This window comes from Equus caballus, chromosome 29 (assembly GCF_041296265.1).
Source record: "Equus caballus isolate H_3958 breed thoroughbred chromosome 29, TB-T2T, whole genome shotgun sequence".
Classification (NCBI taxonomy): domain Eukaryota; kingdom Metazoa; phylum Chordata; class Mammalia; order Perissodactyla; family Equidae; genus Equus; species Equus caballus.
The window spans coordinates 14,153,748-14,177,289 of record NC_091712.1 but is presented as its reverse complement, the minus strand read 5'-3'; the positions used below and the strand labels follow the sequence as shown (position 1 = coordinate 14,177,289).

General features: G+C 44.5%; 1 protein-coding gene across 21 annotated transcripts in view; it reads left to right on the top strand.

Annotated features, from left to right (window-relative positions):
- Positions 1-23,542, top strand: part of CCNY (cyclin Y) — a 306,663-nt gene that overhangs the window by 264,046 nt on the left and 19,075 nt on the right. For all 21 annotated transcript variants that reach the window (XM_023632302.2, XM_070255157.1, XM_023632300.2 and 18 more), the window contains 4 exons: positions 8,361-8,461; positions 14,367-14,402; positions 16,452-16,509; positions 16,598-16,717. In XM_023632302.2, the coding sequence (XP_023488070.1) occupies positions 8,361-8,461; positions 14,367-14,402; positions 16,452-16,509; positions 16,598-16,717 (315 nt within the window). The remainder of the gene's footprint in view (positions 1-8,360; positions 8,462-14,366; positions 14,403-16,451; positions 16,510-16,597; positions 16,718-23,542) is intronic.

Sequence of the window (23,542 nt, the reverse complement as noted above, 5' to 3'; positions counted from 1 at the left end):
TTCCTAGGAACAGGATATTTTTTGTGTGATCACAGTTTTGTTATTAAATCAAGAATTTAACATTATACAGTTCTTTTTCATGAACTGTTCTTATTCCAGTTGTGTTGAGTGTGGCATGTTTTCCTCTGGTACCAGTGTCAATCCAGGGTCACACGTGGCATGTAGTCAGTGTGCCCTTTGGTCTCCTTTATCTGGAGGGATCCTCAGCCTTTCTCTGTCTTTCGTGGCATTGACACTGTAGAAGAATACAGGGCCAGGTGTTTCTTTCACAGAATGCTTCTCAGTTTGGATTTGTCTAAGGATTCAGGTAAGCATTTGGGGCCAGTGTACTTCGTGCAATGCTCGCTTGCCCTTCTCAGTGCATCAAATCTGGACACACATCTGACCTTGTTGGTGATGTTGACTTTGATCACCCTGCAGCGTGCTCTCCAGATTCTCTACTGACTGTTTACTGGTTTTCCCCTTACAACTCATAAGCAGTCTGTGGGCCATGCAAATATCCTAATCTAATCCCCACCTCAAAGATTTAACATCCATTGATCATTCTTGCCTGAGCCAATCTTTATAATTTGGGTTGCAAAATGGTGATTTTCCAGCCCCACCACCCCCTCCACATGTCACCCCCTCCTCGCCCCCCAGCCCCTGGCAACCACTACTCTACTTTTTGTCTCTATGGATTTGTCTGTTCTGGACATTTCATATGAATGTAATCATACACTACGTGGCCTTTTGTGCCTGTCTTCTTTCAGTTACCGTAATGTTTTTAGAGTTCATCTGTGTTTTATATTAGAACTTCATTCCTTTTTATGGCCAAATTATATTCCATTATATGGATATGCCACATTTTGTTTATCCGTTCATCAGTTGATGGACATTTGGGTTTCCACCTTTTGGCTATTGTGAGTAATGCTGCTGTGAGCATTCTTGTACATGTTTTTGTGTGGACATCTGTTTTCATTTCTCTTGGGTATATGCCTAGGAGTAAAATTGCTGGGTCATATTGTCACTCTATATTTAACATTTTGAGGAATTATCAAACTGTTTTCCAAAGTAGCTGGTCTTTGGTTTTTAATATTTTGTTTGCAGTCCTCTGAACTCAACTTTTAACTGATCAGCAATAAGATACTTGTTTCTTCAAAGCACAACTCATCTTTTCTTTACTTCCTTTGGCTCTTTAAACTTTTAAACTTCTCTCAAGGGAAGAAATGACCTTTTGGAACCAGTAAAGTTTTGACCGATATAATTGTACTTATGGAGGATTTTGAAGGGATGTATCTTAAGAACAACCTCGTGTAGCAAGGACACTTTATTGGGAGTCAAGTGGCTGAATTACGGTTCTTCTGATACTTGTCTGCTTTGTGTTGCCAGGCCACTGTGCCGCTTGGTGAAGTGCTGTAGTCCTGTCACCTGTGGGGAGGGTTGGTGCCGCTCCCTCCCATCTCACGGGGTAGTCGCGAGTGGCTGTGGAGATGGGCTATGGAAAGGCCCTTAAACGTTTGCACTGTGCGAACATTGGGCATACTTGACTTTCTGTGACAGTTTGCTAATTATGTAGAAGAGAGAGCTCTAGCAGAATAGGAAAGAAACTTCAGTTTCTTACATTCTGGGGCAGGTCTAACCCATTTTGGAGTCTTTCTGTAAATTAACATTTTTGAGACCTACGCTTGGATAAGCATCCGCCCTACTTTACCCCCAGCTTTCTGGAATAAGCTTATTCCCCCCCTCCCCCCAGAACTACAGCCTGGAGTATATATGACCACTGCTTTCAAGACTCGAAGTAATAGTAGGGAAGTGTTATGTTGGAAGTGAGCCTCTGTTTCTTTTATAGCTGCGGAAAGAACTCGGGCAGCGAGGGAACTAGCGCTGTGCAGGGCCGCCTCTTGAGGAGTGCACGGCCCCCGCGGTGCCATCAGGAGAGCCCTCTCCCTCGGGTGAGGCCAGTCCTGTAGGGCTCTCTTTCTGGATTTCGCCTCACAGCCAGAAGTGTAATGAGAAAAAGTGCTTCTCATTATAGAGTCGTGCGCAGAGCCGTAAGGAAGCCAAGACTTGACCCGGATTACAGTGAACTGTGACTGTCATTATTTTGTAGTGACAGCCTGCGTGACTCACAATAGAGCCAAAATTTTACCTCAAAATCGGCATTTCCAAGTTTTTGTTCTTGAGATTCAATGTTGGTTTATTTTTTTGCTTTCATAGAGAAATGATTTTGTCCACATCTGTTCTTAATTCCATGGCTATTTGCTTTTCCTACTTTTTAGTTTTCCTCTGCTGTGAAAAATCGATCCTGCTAAAAGCTGTTCAGTCTTCCTTTTTCTTTCCAGGGAATATTAGTTTATTAACACCTTGAGGTCAAAGATAAGGGTTTGTCCTTTGTCTGTTCTTTTTGTCGTCGTGCCTCTGAGGCCCGAGGTGGTGGTGGAGGGAGATGCTGGAGCTTCCTCTCTCCCGGCCCAGGGATGTGTGTCTGCCCACTCCGGTGAGTGCTCTGGGTTTGACGGGCTCTGCACTTCTGCAGAATGTCCTTGCACCCACTCCACAGTAGCTGTGTGACTTGAGTAAAGATACTTTCTTAATCGTTTTCTACAAATTTTAATTTTCCTGATGAAGAAAATACCCCCCCTCCACAGCACCGCCTCTCTTTCCACTTCTCCTGTGCTCTCTCCCACGCCTGTTCTGCACACATCAGGCCTTCAGTTAATTCTTCGTAAAGGAATGCTGGTGCCAAGTTCATTCTCTGTGCACGGAGTCCTGCCTTTCTGTTACAGTCACAGTTTGCTCTCCTTAGAATTAGGGTATTTTTTTTTAATTGTGGAGCATTTATTTTTAGAGATTTCATGTATATCGTTTTTTACAAACTTTTGCATCTTCTTTTCCTCTAGTAATATTACCTCATATTTTCTAGTGCTTTATTTTTATTTGTTTCTGGCAAACCCTGAGAAGTAGCAGGACAGTTTTGTCCTGCCATTGAAAGTGGGAAGTTAAAGCACAGAGCTTGTGTTGTTAAGTGACGTAGTGCTCACTGAGCACCTCTGTGCGCTGAGCTCTCCGGGTTCTGTGCCACGTACTCCACAGCCCCACGGTGAGGGCTTGGTTCTGCTCTCTGTATTTTACAGATGAAGACATTGAATCTTGGGGAGGTAAGGCATAAGGTGACCTTATAATTTATTGCCCACACCAGGACACTATTGAGTGTGAAAGGGGGTGCTCCAGGACAACAGGGGCAAACCAGGACTGTCCCCAGTAAACTGGGACGTGTTACCATCCTACATAAGTAAGTTGCCCAGGTCTATACAGCTGATCAGTGGCAGAGCTGCTTCCTAGGCTCTCGGACTCCAGCTCTGCGCCTGCCTTGCCTGTACTCGAGCGCCTTGTCCACATCAGCTCGTTCTCGGCAGGGCCACAAGAGCGCCTGGCCCCTGGCCCCTTTTGTTTTGCCAGCCACTGCCCCACTGCAGTGAGCACGTGGGCATTTTGCTGCCCGGGGCACAGGCCCTTGCTGTGAGCGCCTGTGTGCCAGCTGGTTGCCTCACGGTGCCCCCCTTTCTGCTGAGGCTGCACTGAGCTCCCAGTGGTAGAGGCAGACTTCCTTCGTGGTGGCAGTCCTATGAGCCAGCAAGGCAGTCTAGTGCCTTGGAGGGAGCTGTTCTTCGTTTGCTGATTCGAGAAAATTAGCCAGTCTACCTCCAAGACACTTCCAGTGCAGACCCTACACAGCAGAAAATGACGAGAGCGATCATGCCGTGGAGGGCGGCACAGGGTGCCTCGGACACGTGGTGGCGGGGAGGAGTCCTGAGGAAGGTCCGTCAGCAGGGTTCTGAAGGATGAGTGGTGCCAGAGAAGGAACAGGGCCTTTGGGGTGTTGTATGAAAAGATTTGGGAGAACATGCCTCAAGTGAACACCTGTTGGTAGAAAGGCATGCACTTTGGAGTGAGACAAATGTGGCTTTGAGCTCCACTGTCTTAGATTTGACCTTGGGAACATTACTTCATTTCTCTGACCTCCTTTGACTGTGAAATGGGACTTCTACCTGCCTGGCTAGGTGTTTGTGGGCTGTCAGTGAATACACGTAAAGGATACAGAGCTCTGTTAGCTCACATTTGATGGCCATTAAATAAAAGTTAGTGTTGTTACTGTCGTCATTTAATTATGTCTGAGTGGTGGCGTACACGGGAGGAAGAAGTGCGTGGCGACCTGGAGGGATGAAGGGATGGAGAATGTCCCCTCCCCAGTGCAGAGCCTCTGAATCCTGTCAGCGGGGAGGTGGCATGATCTGATTTGCTTGGTAAAAAGATTACAGTGGCATCAGAGGAAGGATGGTTTGAAGGGGTGAGCCTGGAGGCAGGGTGATTACCACGGTAACACAAGTGAGAAGTGGTGGAGGCGTTCGGATACCAGAGAGCAGCCAGAGGCACGTGGGGGAAAGATGATTTGGAAATGCATTTGCGGGGTAGAATCAATAGTACTTGGTGCAAGGAGACAAAAGGAGAGGTGGAGGATTGAAGAATATTCTGCGGATTCTGGTTGGAAGCCTGACAGTTAAGTGGAAGAACAGGTTGGTTTGCCGTTCGGGGTGCCCATGAGGAACATTCAGGTGGTCCACAGGCAGGGTGAGCTCAAAAGAGAGACCGGGTCAGAGAGGAAGGATTTGGGACTCAGCAGAGAGCAGAAGAATTAATGGGAGGGCATGAGAATCCCCTGGGGAAGAGAGTGTAGAGGGCAAAGGAAAGACCATCACGTCGCGGGGAGTTTAGAGTGATGGAGTCCACAGAAGGGGCTGAGACTGAGTAGCTAGACAGCTAGGCGGAAGCCAGGAGGGAATCAGGCCTGAGAAGTAGTCCTTGTTGGAGTAGCTCGGAGCTGCTGCTGACCGGGAGGGAGTGTGGAGTGTGAGCCAACGGTTAGAAAGTTTGAGGAAGTGCGGTACTGCCCAGCCCCCGCCTGGAGCAGGTTGGGTCTGCGCTGGAGATGAGCTGCAGGTTCTTCAGATTGCTTTCCCGGGAGGACGAGGATAAAGGAGAGCGCGTGCTGCCTCAAGGCCCCTCGGTTCTCTGAGAGGCGCGCTGCCTGCGCGAGCTCAGGGTGAGCTGTGGGCAGGACTGTGGGCAGGACTTGAGCAGGTGAGGGCTGACGTTGGGAGAAGGATGCCTGGTCGTTTGGGGGTCCAGTGCAGGTCTCATCCTGTCCCCCCTTTCTCTTTGTCCTGCGCTTGGATTGTGTGCGTGCGCAGAGCGTGCGTATTTGTATCCACGTCTTTGTATCTGGCAGATATCTGAATGGAACTGTCTTAAAGGGATAATCTCATTATTCGGGTCACATAATAACTCTTCAATAAAATCGTCTTAAATATATAGTCCAGCTATTCTCATGTGTTAGTGGATCTTGATGTAAATAATAGATTATTTAATACTGTGGACATTATGTGAATCGGTGGACCAGATGATCTTCCTGCTTCAGTGTAGTTCTAAAATTTTATTATTCCACATATTTATAACTTAATTTGTAAAATACACATTATTTCAAAAATATAAACTTTTATTTCCTTAAAAATAATCCCTAATTGGACCTCTCACAGTTGGACTACTCTCTGCTCCCCTGCCCTGCTGACAGCGTGGAATCTGCACTGTCACCAAGACAGTTGTCATTCCTGGTCAAATTCGCCTGAGCTAGCTGTAGTGTGTGCCCCTCCTTTTCAAGGAAAACGCTGTCTTAGTGTTTTCTTTTATATACTTCTAAAACGTTATAGACATTCGGCATGAGAAGCATTCCTGACACTTTTTTCACATGTCTAATGTGTTCCCAGGACGCACGTCCCTGGCTGGCCGGTGCTGCATGTTCGCAGGAGTTGGTGCCTGAGCCAGCCCTGCCTCCCGTGTCACGTAACACAGCGCAGAACAGACCCCGCGCAGGAAAGCAGCACTGGGGCAGGGGCTTCGTGGGGGGTGGGGGGGAGCTTTGTTATTGCAGCTTTTTGGTGATGCGGATTCAGGGCAAGAGAAGTTTGTGGGCCGTGAGTCTTGGAGTCCTGATGTTGCACAGATGGCTTAATGACCAAAGGGTATTTTAGAGCAATGGGGCACCCTGAGACAAACCTGTAGGACTTAGGACTTTCATTCACTTTAGAACTGTTAAATAGTTGGAAAGCTGAGTTGGCATCCCTCTGGCAGATTGAGAGCTTTGGCACACTGGCCCTTCGTGCTGCGAGGCTCCCACTCACGGCTGGGGAGACCCTGAGGCCGGGACTGGCCTCTCCATGGGGCAGGCTTCACGTTAAGCCTCTGACCCTTAGGATGTGCGCGCCGAGGGCTGTTCTTCCCTTCGAGCTCATGACGGTGGTTCTTAGATTGTGCAGTGTAGACTGTGCTCGCCCGAGTGCCCCTCATCTCCTCTCCTTGACTCTCATGCTTATGTTTTCTCAGGGAAACCATTTATTCTTTACAGTTCCCAGCACATTTTAGTCTTGAAGAAATTTGTGTCGGAGGAAATAGTTGAAGCCGTACAAGAAAGAGAAGTGAATTATTATTGTCCTTTTGCTTCATTGCAGGGATTATTCCTCAGGTCACCTTGTATCTCAAAAAATTCATTAACACGTCAATTAATTACTGAATTTTTGTGTTGAACATATTTGTTGAGGTTTTTGTTTGTAGTAGATTTTATAGTAGTGGGGAAATTTTCATAAGAATTTTTAAAACTTGCAACCCATATTAATATTATTTGATTATGAGGTTTTAGTGTGTCTTGTGTGATTTAAATGTGGTTGCTACAAGAGCTTACAGAGAAAATTGTTTTTAATGCCTTTGGATTGTCTTAATGAGAATGTTGGATTAATTTGATAGAGGGGAAATGCCGTGTTAAAATTGACATTCAAATTGACATTGTAACTTGAACTTTGCAAGCTTTCTTCACGCCCTTTCCTTGCACAGGCACAGAACAGCGTGCGCCCAAGAAGAAAAGCCCAGGAACAGGCCTCCTCTCTTGAGTTTCCTGATGCTGGTTCTTTCCTTCTGTTCCACGTGTTGTTGATCTGAAACCCCTGCTGGAGGGCGATGATGTGCCCATAGTGCAGCGCCCTCTAGCTGGGTTTCAGGGAATGCACACCCCAAACTACACTCCTGATTTATGTTATGTAGTTTGGAGGGGAGATTCTGTTGACAGCATCGTTTATATATTTCTCAGGCTTTTGCACATTTTCATAACTTTATTACAGAGGAAGCCTTATTAAAGAAGAAGTAAATTTTAAAGTATCGAGTAGGGCATTTAGCCTCTGCTTGGCTTCGAGGCTTCCTTTGTGTTCAGAAACCGTGGATCCCGAGGGTCTGGTTGGAGGTGGGCAGGTGAGGCAGGCAATTTCATTACCCCCAAGGGATTGTTTTTTTGGTTGCTGAAAATGACACAGACTGTCAGCGTAGCACCAGGCACGTGGGAACTTGTTTGGATGATTTGATTTTTTTTTCCTAACTTGCTTTTGAGCATGAATTATCCAGATCAGTGTCTGCTAATCATATTGCCCACATGGTTGTCAAAAGTCTACTTACTATTCAATTCGATGTCAGCATTGTGTAATTTAAATTCTGTTTTCCTTACCCCAGTACCTTTGAAAAGTAGTTCTCAGTTCTAAAGTTCTCCAAAGAGATCAAAATTTATACAGTTGTGAAAGAACCAGTTGTAAGACTGCACAGGCACATGACCTGAATTTACTTCTTGTTTCATAAGGTTTCCTCTGTAATAGAGTTGTGAAAATGTGCAGCAGCCTGAGAAATATACAAACGATATTTTCAAAAGTGTCAGATAATCTTCCCCTTAAAATGTATTTAGCCCCTAACAAAGAAATACTTTTTTCTTTTCTTTATAACTTCACCTCCTGAATTTCAGGCAGATTAACCAGGAGATTCTGAATGAACATTGGCTGCATTTTCCATGGCCCCAAATCAACTGTATGCCAAGAATAGAGAAGATGGGCACAGTGGCATCTTGTGTGGATCTTGGTGCCTGCAACCCGGCTGCCGCCTTGATTCGGGGCTTTCATTAGCGTGATGAGCAGGACACTTGTTGCACACGGCCCCTCTCGGGTAGGGGTTTCCGTGGATTCTGCAGCAGGTGCTTGCCTGCTTGGTTGCAAGTGTCCCGTTCTCCTGATGAAGGAGGTTTGGGGTCAGGAGTGGTGGCGGTGACTTTTATATGTGGAAGAACAAGGAATTTCCCTGTATGTAAAAAGTGTTTTTGTGCTGTTCTTCCTGGTAGTGTTAGCATTGCTTGCTAAGATGTTTTTCCTGTGGTCTGGTCAAGGTTAAGGGGATGATGTTCCTTGGAAGAATTTTGAGCCGTGTTTAATTGTTATTGTCTTGTTGCCATTGTTTTCTAGCATCCTCCAGGACAAATAGCAAGGAAATACAGCTCCTGCTCCACTATTTTCCTAGATGATAGCACAGTCAGTCAACCAAACCTCAAGTATACAATTAAATGGTGGGTATACAGATTTTTGCTTAACTGAATGCTCTTTCTCTTACTTAACCTGACAGCTAACTGGTTGGTTGTGGGATTTGGGAGTGGAAGATTGGGCAGGGAAAGGCCATTGACAATTCAGGAAATCCTTTTTTTTTTTTTGGTGAGGAAGATTGGCCATGAGCTAACACCTATGGCAGATCCTCCTCTTTTTGCTTGAAGATTGTCCCTGAGCTAACATCTGTACCAATCTTCCTCTATTTTGTATGTGGGATGCATTCACATCATGGCTTGATGAGTGGTGTATAGGTCCACGCCCAGGATTCGAACCTGCAAACCCTGGGCTGCTGAAGCAGAGTATGCGGACTTAACCACTATACCACTGGGCTGGCTCCCGGGAAATCTTTTTAAAGAGTGATGCTGGTTGTTAAAATGTAGGGTGTTCAAAATATTTGTGCATATTACTGTTTACATAAAAAGACCAATTTTTAAAATTATTTTAAATGTAGATTAAAGTGTATTTTTGACTTTTGTGCATACTTCCTGCCTTCCCACTTTTTATAAAGTGGCATCCTGGCATAACTCTGCTAACATTTTACCTTCGAAGTAAAGCGTGGCTCCTGTGGTTCCCATTTGAGACTCGGGCTCTGGTGGACGGCAGGCCTGCTGTAGCAGAGGGTGCTTGCCCCGAGCAGGGGCGTCTGAGTTCTCACCAACGGGGAGGGTTTGGGGAAGGCCCTTCTCTTTGGGGCCTTATTTTAAAATGGGGTTTAAGAGAGGAAGGGGAGTGTTTGGATAAAATCCTTTCCTTTTGGGCTTCAGTTCCCTTATTTTAAATTGGGGTATGAGGGAAGGAACACTGGTTTTCCTGTCATGTTCCTTTGGCACTGTGACGATAACAACCCTTGAGAGAGATCACAGACAACCTGATGTGCTGGGGTCTGTGGTCTTCAGGTCAACTCTGAGAAGTCTGCAGTATTTTATCTCTGTGCTTGTTTGAGAAGGCACACACCTAACAGTCTAGTTAGCATATGGAACAAGTGTTTACATTTCCAAGAAGTATTCTTCTGTTCACTGGGCTGGGTTTTCAGGCTTAGAAGCCCTGTTCTGATTGTGACTGCATGTGACAATCAGGCAGTGGGACTGTCCCGGTCCTCTGTTGGCAGGTGGAGATTGGGACCACTTGGAGGGAGGCTGCCTAATCTCTTGTAGGCTTGCACGTTTCTAAGATCTAGATGGAAATGTGGCTTCTTCCCTCATTACCTTGGCATTTGAGGGCATAGCAAAGGACCAGCGGGCATACACCAAACAGGCACCATCGCAGCTGGGAAAAGGTGTCTATGTCACAGTGCCACAATGTGTGGCCACGACCGAGCCACCTCCTACCCTTGGGCTGAGGTTTACTGCTGGGCAATGGGAAGTGCAGCATCTCTTGGAAGTATTTTGTAGAGTTAATCGTTAGCAGTTGTGGAGAGGGGTGGAAAGCTCGAAAGGTCTGGGGCACTCTGTGGCATTTGGCATCTGCTCGAGATCTAAAGATTCCAGATCGAAAGCAGCTGACCTCCCTTCGCCTGTGGGATGCTCCTCCCTGGAAGCGAGGCAGAGTGGACCAGAGGGCACCTGCGCTTTCAGGGCCGGCTGGAGCTTGTGGGAGTGACAAGTGGGTCTGACTCAGTTGCTCAGTGCTTCGTCCTTGGATGATATAAAATTGCCACTGGGGCGACAGAGACACTTAGGAGCCCGATGGGAAAGCTAGGTGACAGTTTGATATTGGCTTATCAAGTCGAGGAGGTGCAAGCCCCTCAGTTACAACTGTGCATCTGTGTCAGTCAGTGGTTCCAGCCCTGGCTGCCCCTGGGAGTGACCTGGAAGTTTAAAAACACACTGGTATTTGATGTCTTGCCCTACGGATCTGGTAGCCCCTCTAGGAGATTCTAATAGGCAGCCAAGGTTGAGGACCCCTGATTTCACTGGACAATGGCTCTCCTCTCCCCTTCAAGTTCCTCTGAAGGTTTTAAATAAACTATAGGTTAATACATGGAAAAGAAGCTGAAAAGCTGGACCGGTTAAGAAAGCTGACTGTCTAGACGAAACATTGAGTGTAGATGTCGTGGCTTCCTGGGTGTTCAAGACATGTTCTCTGCACCACCCAAATTTGAAATTCCTTCAGTTCAGTTGTTTCAAAAAGTAACCTCTTTTTATAAATGTGTATTTTGGACTTGGGAGCAATGCAGGGTGGACCCTAGCTGAAGTAGTACCGTCGGAATCCTTCCCTGTAAACGCCCGCATCTCGCACTTGGCTTGGTTGTGATCAAGGAGCTGAAGAGGTGCTAGCGGCCTGGGTAACCCTCAGCCAGGGGCCTGGACAGTGTGAGGGGAAGGCATGCTCAGCGGGGAGAGGACGGTCAGAAAGGCTAGGAGGAGGCTGAATCCAAATGTCCTCCTGTTCTCAGATTTTGCCTAAGCCTGTCAGAAGGAAACTCCTGTTTTCCTTCTTTTTTGCTTTCTGTGCTTTTCCTGAATCCAAGGCCCTCGTGGCCCCTCCCCCCAGACATTGAAATTGACGCCACGCTCCTGAGTACGGTAGTTCAGCTTAGCTGTGGGCCTCGCGAGCGCTTGCAGGCTGAACTTGCTTCCCGGAAACCAAGTGTGGTCTTGGTTCCCTGAGGAAATGCTCTGAGTTCTAAACAATTGACTTCTAAGCTAATTTTTAGAATAAAACCTCAGTGAGTGGGGGATTGCCAAAGTGAGTGAGCGTCTTTATATATTCTGGTTGGGCTGAGTGGAGGGTTGAGTGCTGCTCTAAAGTGAAGGAAGAGTTTAAGTGTAAAAGCTGGGGCCCTTACTCTGTCAGGCATAATTCCTGTTTGAGACCTTGATTTTTCTATCTTTTGCCTAAATGTCAACAGCTGTGGTATGGTTTAGTGTTGGCCAACCACTGCCCATGCCTCTGCCACAGACCCTTCCCCAAATCCTGTAACGAGCGTGGGAGTGATGGCCAAGGAAGGAGTGCAGAGGGGTGGGAGCCCCTCTACACAGCTGGCCGAGTTGCCCCCGGCCCTGGGTCGCTGAGGCTCGCGGAGCAGCTGCTTCCTCCTGCCTCCAGCTCCGTGGGCCAGCTCCTCTGCGCTGCCAGCACCCACGGCCTCTTCATCTTCACAGGTCTTAGGACTGTCACATGCTTTGCTGTTTTAGTTCTAGGTAAGAAGGAAGACAAGCGCAGTGCCAACAGTCACAATCTGCTTTGTTTTCTTGGTCAGGAGAGTAGCATTTCTTCCTTCCCAGCTCTGGGAGAAGCAGTTGAGCAAAGCCTTTGGTCCAAAGGTACTTCAGGTTTGGCTCCAGCCCATCCTTGGTGAGACCTCTCTGTTTTCTGAAGATGTGGCACAACTAACCGAGCCTCTGACGCTGGGCATTTGGAGTGAAGTCTGAAGCCTGGGACTGATTCAGTTTTCAACTGACTGCCCTTTGCCCCCAGCAAGCACTTCGTTCAAGATGGCCAGCTAAACTGGCCTGTGGACCCGGGCTATACATGAATCCTCAGCTTGGTTTTCTCTCTTTCCAGGGGGTCTCCTTAAGTGGACATTATTCTAGAGGGTGGCTCTATTTTTCATGGGGGTCTAAGGCCACAATGATGTCAGTCTTGCGTTAGCTCAGGAGATGTAAGAGGTAATGACCTTGGGGCCCTGAAGCTTTTCCCTCAATCTGCAGAAGCTGAAAGACCTCTTGCAATGGAATTGTTGATAAGAGAGTCACAACAATGATAATAACTTCTGTTTTAGAACTTTACATTTGACATAATGCTTTTCTGTATTTCATTTTGTTATAACAACAACTGTGCAACATAGGTTGAAAATGTTCTAATTTTATAGATGGCATGAAGGCTTTGAGGTGAGTGAACTCTAATAAATGAAGGAGCCAGCTTCTGAACCCAGGTTGGCCTGATGTTCAGCCCGGGGATGTTTTCCTGTGTCAAGCTTCCTCACAGGGGAAGCAGGAACCATTTTCTTCTCAATCAATCAAGACAGTTAAGCTGATCACTACACCAAAGCCAACCATATGAAATGTTCGGTTCAGATCTGATGTTAGATTAGAAAAGCAGTCATCACAACGTGACTGTTGAATGAATAAAACAGTAATTTCTTCCTTTTTTCCAGAGGCAATGTAGTAGAATGAAAGGGCACAAAACCATTAGACAAGTCAGAAATTCTGGCATCTAGTATCTGAACCTGAATTTTCTCATTTATGAAATAGAATCAGTGACCTCTGCTGTTTTCCCTGCAGGACTGTTTATGTACGTGAAAGCACTTTGAAGACCGTATTATTTTTTTAAATTCTGAAGCCCCTTCACCCTAATTGCAATTCCTTCATCAGCTTAGATGCTTTTCAAAATGTTAAGAGAAAAAGAATAAATTACCATTTGCTCATGAGTGCTTTTGATACTTAGCCTAAGTCATTTGAATGAGTAGATCTCATTCACCCCTCCGTTTTGGTGCCTGGGTGGCAGTTTCTGTTCTCTTGAGACCCAGAACAACATCTGATACAGCCAGTTAGCTATGTTCTTAGCAGCTTAAAAAATAAATTTTGGCTTTCTCTAAGTAGTTTTAAAGTAAAGCAAAAATGGGGAAAGGATCTAGACAGTTTACAAAAGAGGAAACAAAAAAAAGTTGGTCAGTCAGCACCAGTAACCGTGCCAACTTGATAGGTGATCAAAGAAATTCAAATTGAAAACAGGTACACTTTTTTCCTGTTGAAAACAGGAACATTTTTTCAAAACGTTCAAGGTGAGTGTCCACAGGGGTGAGATGAAACAGACACCAGTGGGGAAGTGTGCTGGTACAGTTTTTCTCCAAAGGCATTTGGCAGTGTGTGTGGGGAGCCTAACAATTATTAGTGACTTTAGGTCAGGTAATTCCAATTACAGGATATTTTCTTATGGAAGTAATACTGTCATAGGTTGCACAAATATTTATCTGTGAAGATAGTCATTATCGTGTTAATTATAATTACAAGATATTAGAAATAAATGTTCAGTTGTAGAGGAGTAGTTAGTAAATTATTCAACAGCTATATGATGGATTATAGTCAGCCATCTAAAATCATGTTTTTGAGGAATATTTTAATGGCAATAAAAATGTTAATGAGGATAAAAGTAGGATGCAAGTGTGTTTCTTTACACTAATTTATAGATAGAAATAGATGCCTATATATCTCAAGTTAATACTAGTCATCTTGGGGCAGAGGGACAGTTTTTCTTTATACTGTCTACATTTTCCAAAATTTCTAGAATATGAATAGATTGCATTTTATAATCAGAAAAACATTATTTGAAAAAAATTCAGGAGAGGGAAATGTTTTCATTAAATTCAGATGTTTTAAAATGTAAAATAATGTTTTAAGGTAGTGTTACAAATAAGAGTTACGTACCATTTCAGCAAGTGAATGCATAAGCTAGGCAGGTTGCCAAGAGGTTATCAATTTAGGAGAAAAAGATGGCAAACCACTGTGGGTCATATTCACATTTTTCTGGTAGATATAAAGAAACCACTGATTCTAAAATAGTAGGTACTAAGTTGGCGATTTCTAAAGTTGTTTAATTTCCACCACCTGTTTTTTAGATAGTGCCTGTATTTTACAAGTGAAGAAAGCTTAAAATTTCAGATAGAAAAACAAATGTGTTTCTAAATATCACTTGAAGTTTTGGTGTTTCTGGAAAAAATTTAATGAGTAGCTGGGAATGAGTAGCAGATTGATTTACTTTGAAGAGTGCCTTTTCTTGGTCAGCATTCTGAATTAAATGGACTGTTCAGATGGATCATTTGATTTTTACTTAAATTTAAATATTTATGGTCAGACTGATGTCAGATATTATATAACATCTTCAATATGCTTATGAAACACTCACCTCCTGCATTTTATTTTACAGTGTAGCTCTCGCAATATATTACCACATCAAAAACAGGTATGTGGAGGATGAATTTTGTGCTAAAAACACTACACATTATCTTTTATTATGTTTTTCCCGTTAAGTTCTAGTTGACTCATATTTTTATAGAATTTCTAATGTTAGTATAATTTACCAAAACCGTCCAGGTAAGTGCTGAACTGCTTCTGAATCTGAGGAAAACAGATGGGTGTTGTGTCTGAAGCCAGCAGAACAGGACGAAGCTTCTGGATAATATTGAGCCTCCTCTGCACTCTTTATTTTATGTGTAATTTGTTTAAACATTCTGTCTTTTATAAAATATTATTATAAAGATTTACCGTGTGCAACTTTATCATGAAAAATGTTTATAGTTTCAATTCAGTAGAGGAAATTTTGGTATAAATTTGGACATGACTTATTTTGATGTGGTAGAGACCCTCTCTGAGATAAGTGAGTCTGGAGATAGTTCAGTTAGTTAAAAAAGTCAGTTAAAACAGGGAATTATAAAAAAATTCATTAAAAAAATTTACCTCTATTGTTTTATTTCAACATAAAACATGTAAAAGTACATTCATTTGCCAATTTTTTTACGTAGCATCACACTTGTGCTTCGAGCATGAGGCTTTGATTATAGTACCAGTGTCTTGCTTTTATAAACCACACTTTAATTCATCCTTTTTATCAGTAGTGAGAAAACTTGAGACGTTTGCAAAACAATGTAAATGTAGACTCTTTCAGGTTTTGACCACACCTCATCTACAGCAAATTTATTTTTAGTGATTCCCTTCTCTTGGGTCCTTCCAAAGCATCCTGCTTCGTTTTCATGAGAACACAGCTACTCTCATTGTGATCCTAATTCACTGATTGCTGTGACATTTACATATGTTATGTGAGTATAGTAACAAGCACAACAAGCTCCTTGAGAAATCGTACTGGGTAGACCTCTGGAGCTGGTGAGGGATCGTTAGCTCGATGGAGAGGGTGCCATTCAGCTGGGATACATGGCTTCTAATGGAAGTGACAGGGAAATCCACTTCTCAGAGGAGTCAGTTTTTTTCCAGAGTCGTTTTAGCTTAAATTCTTAATCCTCATTTATATTTTTGAACCTACGTTTTCATTTTTCAAATTACTTCTGACAAATGTTTCTCTAGAACGCTTTCTAGGGGTTCTTACTCTTCAGGAAAATTGAACAGGGCTGAACTGTGCCAGGAAATGGGGTGCTGGGCCTGGCTTTGTCTCCCACAGCTCCTCCAGTGAGTGCTTCTTGGCTGTTAGTGAGGAGAGGGATCAGCTGACTCTTCATACCACGGTTGTTAGAAGAGGAAGCGTGACCAGGAGCACCCAGAAGGAGCTGTCTTTATGTTTTCAGACCCCACCCTCAGGTCCTGCCCAGTTGAACCTTTCTTTTAGTTGGGTTTATCTGATCTTACTGCCTGTGTCCTGCAGGCTGGTTAGATGAGCACAGGTATGAATTCCCAAAGCTTTAAAATCAATTCTGATTGTGCACTTTAGGTGCTTTGCTGCATTTGCCAGCCTGGTTAACAACCAGCCCTTCTTCATAGATGTATAGGTTACTGAGTTAAGCTCTTCTACATGTCACCTCTTGCTTTTCAGTATAAAATTGTGAAACTCTTAATGAAGTGAAGTTTTGAGAGCTTTGAGTTAAGATCAAGAAACACTGAATATTCGTTCTTACCCTCAGACTTCTTTTTTGTCAATCACAACGTGGTGATGGTTTAGGCAGATCCGTCAGCCTGTGCTCAGAAACAAGATGTTAAATTTGTCACTTGGTTAGATTTGCTTCATTTGAAAACTCAGAAAATGAAAATCTAGATGTTTTACTTAAGTTAATTCTACTGAATGTGGTTCATAACCTTTATTTCATGGACTATTCAAATAAAGATGATTAAACGTTGAACCCAGGAAAAGCAAGTGGTTGTTCGTGAGTAACCAACAGCATCTCTTACATTTAGCACTGCCTTCTGTTGCTTGAAATACAGGTGAATCAAAATATATTTTTGTTTTATTTTCAATGACATTCATTCTTGCAGAAGATAAACTGTTTTCTCTCATTTTCCCCACTAGGGACCCAGACGGAAGGATGCTCTTAGATATTTTTGATGAAAACCTTCACCCTCTTTCGGTAATCTCCTCCTTGTGTTTTGTGATACTGTTTTATTCTCATTTGCTCTCACTGGGTGGCCAGTCACCTGAAAACACTTCCTTCCCAGAAATCCGAAGTGCCACCAGATTACGACAAACACAACCCCGAGCAGAAGCAGATTTACCGGTTTGTTCGGACGCTGTTCAGTGCTGCTCAGCTGACGGCTGAATGTGCCATTGTCACCCTGGTGAGTGCCGTTCCGATGGCTGCGGCCATCCTGCTGTTCAGGGGAGTGGGTGTGAGCAGGGTTCCTGCCCAGGTGCCCTCGGGAAACTATGGCTTCGGCCTCAGGGCTGGCTTTTTTTGCTGGGGGAATAGCATATGCATCTCCCAAAGGAGGGCATGAAGTCTCGAGACCTCCACAGTCCCCACCTGAAGTCGCCTGTCAGCTCGCATTCAAAACCAGTCAGTGCTGGAACGCTAAATGCGAGTAAGTAAAACATTGGGCTAAAGGAGGATAAAAAGGACCCACGTCAGCCCTCCCATGGCCCTCCAGCTTCCTCTGGTTGATTCCCTGCAAAGGTTCTAATAACATTAGTAAGATGTGACGAACACACGTGTCCCGTATGGAGACCTGTGTCTTATAGGAAGGACTGGGGTATGTTGCTAGCCTCTCTTTTGTGATTTTGTAAATGTGTGTCTGTAAGATATTCAGAGACAACACATGGAGGTAATCTGCGCTTTAAGACTCAAATAAGAGATAAAAATCTGTAGTCTTATTTAGATTCTTAAACCTTTAGGGACTGTTTTGGTCAGTTCTCATTTGGGAACTAGATTTGACCATGGGGCTGGTTGTCACTGCTCTCTTACATTGTGTGTGGTTAGGGCTCAGAAGTGCACTCTGCTTGTGAATGCGCTGTCCCGGGGGGAGACCAGAAAGCAGTTCCCTGTTGTTTCTGAGAAGAGATTATTGTCTAACAGAAGTTTACAAACCCCCTAAGGACTTTTTGTGCCTCTGCCACACCTGAGCTTTGTGCTCCCAGCTGATTCAGCAGTAAACTTGTGTGCTTGTTTATTAATTTGTCGATTCATCGTTTGTTTGTTTGTTCCTTCTCTCGTTGCACTTGCCGCCTAACGGGTAAAACAGACATTCAACAAGTAATCTTTAGGTGATTTGGAGTGATTATAGGTTCTTATGTCATCATGGAGAAAGATATTTATTGCCCAGCTTTGTTCCCCCAAAGGATTTCCAGTTCTGACAAAAACACGCAGCAGGGTTGAAGTTTTTATGTGGGGAAATTGCGACGAAGGGAAAAGGAGGGTGAGAAGATGGGGTGAAAACGAGGGGGAGAGGAATACTTAGATTGCTGCCCTGAAGAAAGTGTAGTTTGAAGCCACTGCAGGTGGCTTGTGGTGGGCTATTTTACCTTGAATTCCCAGGAAAATGATGGCCCGACTGCCCTGAGAGAGCCTTATGGTTTAGATGCGTGCGCGGAGGGGACGCTAGCGTCCTGCAGAGCATGCGGCACTGACTGACGCCTGCAGTGTCCCACATTCTGCAGGGACGTTGAGAGAACATCCACAGTGCACACCCTGTCACCAGGTCACAGGGAGGACTGGTTAGTTTGTGTCTTTGGGGCACTAGTGGAGGGCGTGCATGTGTCCGTAATTGTAACTGCTGAATTCTTCACTGTCCCCTTAGGTAAACTGGTGGCTATCAAGAGATTAGCTTGTTTGGGGGTCTTGTTGGTTATAAGCTAAAGATGAGCAGCCTTGGGGTCCTGTGCAGTGGGTGCATCACTGTGGACCGGTTCTCTGGCTGCTGCTGCTGCTTGTGTTGGCTGAGAGGCAGCCTGTGGGCAGAAGGCAGATGGATGTGTGCTCTCAGTGAGACTCTTGTGTCATTCTTCTTCCTTCTCTGTGTCCCAAAGAGTTAAGAGACAGCTGTTCAGAGTAGGTCTGGCCTAAAGTGGACAGAGCTGCATCCGTCCCTGCTTTTCTCCTGGGCATTCTCTTGGCGTCTTGGCGTGCTGCCCAGCAGGTGGTAGGGGCTGGGGGAGGGCGAAGGGCAGCCCTGGCCCTGCTGCCCCCAAGGAACAAGGCTGCTGCTGCTGCCTGTGGCCAGGACCTCTAGTGCCTAGAACCTGGCTGGCCCAAAGCAAGTATTGCACAGCTTAGTTAACTAGGCTTTAAAAGAGTAATGATAATTTAATATCACTAAGGATATTTTTTTAGCATTGCAGGATATGCTAAAAGCTCTCCTATTGATACTGGTATCTGAGGAAATTAAAAAGAGGCTGAGGTAATTGAATCACACTGTGCTGGTTTGTGGTAAGGGCCCTTGGTAATGTTCCTGGGCACAGCCATGCGGAAGGCCCTGGGCTCCGGCCGCCCCTCGAGCAGCCCCTTCTTTCTCTCAGGAGTTGTTGGAGCTTGGTTATCCTTAGAGGCATGAACACACACCCATTTTAGTCCCATGTGGTACTTGGATGACAAGATATAGCTCACCGCCTGTCTAAGCCAGGGATCTTTGGTTATAGATTGAGAAACCCACACAAGGAGCCCGAGGCGCAGGGAGTTTTCTGGGGAGGTACAGGAGTCCCAGGCTTCCCTGTCCTCTAGGACGGGAAGGGCGTCAGGCCATCCAGTGGGATCAGCAACAGGGCCCGCTCCTCCGCCTCTGGGGCTGCCCTCTGGCCTGGGCTCCTCCCTGTGGCTCGTGTGTTGGCCGCTGGGCCTGGCAGGGAGGTCACTGTCCCCACCCTGAGTCTACACCGCTGCTTCACTGAAGGCACAGCGCCGGCTAACTCAGTCCCTTGTGTTTAGTTCAGATTTGCAAGAGGGGATGAATTGGTTCAGTTCCTTAGGGGTCAGATGTTCACCCTTAGAACAGTCAGTTGTGACCCAGAGGTGACAGGAGAAAGGGACCCACGGCTTTGTCTGAGCCGTGATTTTTCTCACTCTGTGCTCTCCTCGGCTTCCCCGCCTTCCTCAGAGGAAAACACAGGGAGCCCTGACGTGGCCTGCAGGGCCCAGCAGAGTGAGGCCTCCTCTTCAGCTCAGCTCCCTCCTCCGGCACTCTGCCCCAGCCACACGCCCCCTTGCCCTTCCCCGAACATACCAGACGGGTGCCTGCCTCAGGACTGTGGCCCTCGGCTCCTCTGTCCCGGATGTGCGCGTGGCGCCTCCCTGCCCTCCTTCAAGTCTTTCTATCGTAAGAATGTTAAGAGTTACAAGAGTTCTTTGTATGTTCTGGATATGGATACAAGCCCCTTGTCAGATAGATGATTCACAAGTATTTGCTCCTATTCTCTGGGTTGTCATTTCGCTTTCTTAGTGGTATCGTTTGTAACATAGGTTTTCATCTTCATCAAGCCCAATTTATATATTTTTTTCTTTTGTCACCTGGGCTTTTGGTGTCGTATCTAAGAAACCATTGCATAACGCCAAGGTTGTGTGATTTACTCCTATGTTTTCTTTGAGGAGTTACATAATTTTACCTCTTACATTTAGGTCTATGTACATTTTGAGCTTTTTTTTTTTTTTAAACTTTTCGTTTTTCTCCCCAAAGCCCCCTGGTACGTAGTTTGTTTATTTTTAGTTGTGGGTCCTTCTAGTTGTGGCATGTGGGACACCACCTCAGCATGGCCTGATGAGCGGTGCCATGTCAGTGCCCAGGATCCCAACCGGTGAAACTCTGGGCCACTGAAGCAGAGCACGTGAACCCAACCACTTGGCCATGGGGCTGGCCCCTTGAGCTGTTTTTTTTTGAGGTCGGGGTTCACATTCATTGTTTTGCGTGTGGATATCCACTTGTCCCATCATCATTGATTAAGAGACTGTCCTTCCCTCATTGAATTATCCGTCACTCTTCTCAAAAATCAGTTGAGGGGCTGGCCCTGTGGCCAAGTGTTTGTTTGCACACTCTGCTTTGGCGGCCCAGGGTTTGTCAGGTTCGGATCCTGGGCATGGACGTGGCACCGCTCGTCTGGCCACGCTGAGGTGGCATCCCACATAGCACAGCCAGAGACACTCAGAACTAGAATATACAACTCTGTACTGGGGGGCTTTGGGGAGAAGGATAAATAAATAAAAAAGGAAGATTGATAACAGATGTTAGCTCAGGGCCAATCTTTAAAAAAGAAAAAAAATTGACCGTAAATTTGAAAGTTTGTTTCTGGACTTTCAGTTTTATTGCACTGATTGATATGTGTATCCTTATGTCAGTACCACACGCTGTCTTGATTACCATAGCTGTCAAGTTGAAATCAGAAAATATGACTCTCCCAGGTTTGTTCTTCTCTTTCAAGATTAGTTTGCTATTCTCTTACCCTTGCAATTCCGAATGAATTTTAAAATCAACGTTCAGTTTCTGCAAAACCAACAAACAAAAATATAAAACCAGCTGGGATTTTGATAGGGGTTGCATTGAATATGTAGATTGTTCTGTGGAATATTGTAGTCTTAGCGATACTAAGTCTTCCAATCCGTGAACATGAGGTGTCTTTCCATTTGTTGAGATTTCTTTCCATTTCTTTTCCACAGTTTTTGTAGTTTTCAGTGTACAAGTCATGCTCTTCTTTTGTTAGATTTATTCCTAGGTACTTAATTCTGTTTCATGCTGTTGTAAGTGAATTGTTTTCTTACTTTCATCTTCAGATTGTTCTTTGCTAGGTATAAGAAAGTTTATTTTTGTGGATTGATCTTGTATCTTTCCATACTGCAGAACTCAGCTCTGATAGTGTTTTACTAGATTCCTTAGAATTTTACATACGTAAGATCATGTCATCTGTAAATGAGATGGTTTTGCTTTTTCCTTTCCAATCTGACTGCCTTTTCTTTCTTTTTCTGGCCTAATTGCCCTGGTTAGAACCTCCAGCACAGTGTTGAGTAGAAGTGGTGGGAACGCACATCCTTGTCTTATTCTTGATCTCAGGGGAAGCTTTCAGACTTTCTCCTTTAAATATGATGTCAGCTGTGGGTATTTTGTAGATGTGCTTTATCAGATTGAGGAAATTCCTTTCTATTCCTAATTTTTGTGGAGCGTTTCTTGTCTTGAAAGAGTATTGGATTCTGTTGAATGCTTTTTCTGCATCCATTGAAATCAGTCATGTGGTTTTTGTCCTCTATTCTATTGGTGTGTTAAATCAGCCTTGCATTCCTGGGGTAAATCCCACTTGGTCATGGTATCTAATTCTTTTTATATGTTGCTGGACTTGGTTTGCTAGTATTATATTAAGGTTTTTTGCATCTATGTTTGTAAGGGGTATAGGTCTTTAGTTTTCTTGTGATGTCTTTGGTTTTGGAATCAGTGTAATACTGGCTTCATAGGATTGAAGTGTTCCTTCCACTTCCATTTCTCTGAAGAGTTTGAGAAGGACTGGTATTAATTCTTATTTACTGTTGTTAAGGGTTCACCACGGAAGTCGTCTTGGCTAGGACTTCTCTTTGTTGGAAGTTTTTACATTAGCAATTCAATCTCTTTGCTTGTTATAGCTCTGTTCAGATCATCTGTTTCTTCCTGAGTCAGTTTGGGTCTTTCTAGGAATTTGTCCATTTCATCTGTTATCCAGTTTGTTGGCATGCAGTTGTTGATAGAATTACCTTATAATCCTCTTTATCTCTGAAAGTCTGCTGTCATGCCCCCTTTTGTTTCTGACTTTACTAATTTGAGTCTTCTTCCTTTTTTTCTTGGTTGGTCTAGCTAAAGGCTCAATTTTGTTAATCTTTCCAAAGAACCAACTTTCAGTTTTGTTGGTTTTCTCTGTTTTTATATTTCATTTATTTTCACTCTATGTTAATTTCTTCCTTCTGCTTGCTTTAGGTTTAGTTTGCTCTTTTTCTTCTAGTTGCTTAAGGTAGGAAGTTCGGTTATTGATTTGAGATTCTCCTTTTTTAACACAGGAATTTATAGTCATAAATTTCCCTCTAAGCTTCAGCTGCATTGCATAACGTTTGGTATGTTTTGTATTCATTTTCATAGATGTATTTTTTAAAATAAACTTTTTATTTTAGATTTACAGAAAAATTGTGAAGCTGGTTCAGAGTTCCCACATCCTTCACACCCAGTTCATTGACATCTATAATATTACATTATATTATTTACATCTTGTATATATTTGTTGCGATTAATGAGCTAATATTGATACATTATTATTAATGAAGTTCATGCTTTATTCAAATTTCCTTTTTTTTGCCCATTGTCCCTTTCTGTCCCAGGATCCCATCTGGGGCACCACATCACATTTAGTTGTCCTGCCTCCTTAGGCTCCTCTTGGCCGTGCTAGTTTCTCAGACTTCCGTGTTTTTGATGACCTTGACAGTTCTGAGAAGTACTAGTACTATTTTGTAGAATGTCCCTCGGTTGGGATTTATCTGCTGTTCTTCTCATGAGGACACTGGGATTGTGTGTTTTGGGGAGGAAAACCACAGAAGTTTCCATTTAATCACATCCTGTCAGAGGCCCATACTATGCACATGCCTGAGTGCTGTTGACAGTAACCTTGATGAGCTAAGCTGGGTGGTGTCGGTCATGGCCGTCCACTGTGAAGTTACTGCGTTTCCACTTTCCCTGCTGTCCTCTGTGGAAGGAAGCGACTGTGCACAGCCCACACTTGGGCAGGGGGCAGTTAGGTGATGTACTACTTGTAACTAGACACAGTACTTGTTATCTCAGTGTATCAGGAATAGCGGTCTCGGGTCCCGGCCGGGATGGCCTGGACAGGGTCCAGTCATTGCTGCGCGGCCACCAGTGCCCACCACCCTGCCCCTGGATGGCAGCTCCAGTAGTGCCTCTCGGAGGCTGGCTCTCTCATGATGAAGTGACCTGTGGAATCTTCGTCTTGGACCCGAGGACTCCCTTAGTAGTTTCTAAGGAAGGCAAAAGCTGTTACTCAAATGGTACCTATTCGGTAACAGTCCAAATCCTCATTCATGTGTTTCTCCACCTCCTAGCAAATAAGCAGTGGTGACGTTACCAGCTGGCTAAACTCTGGGTGATAGCGTCTGAGATTTACAGACCTCACATTACTCTAAAATTGGATTGGAATAATTTCATCATCATGGGGATTTT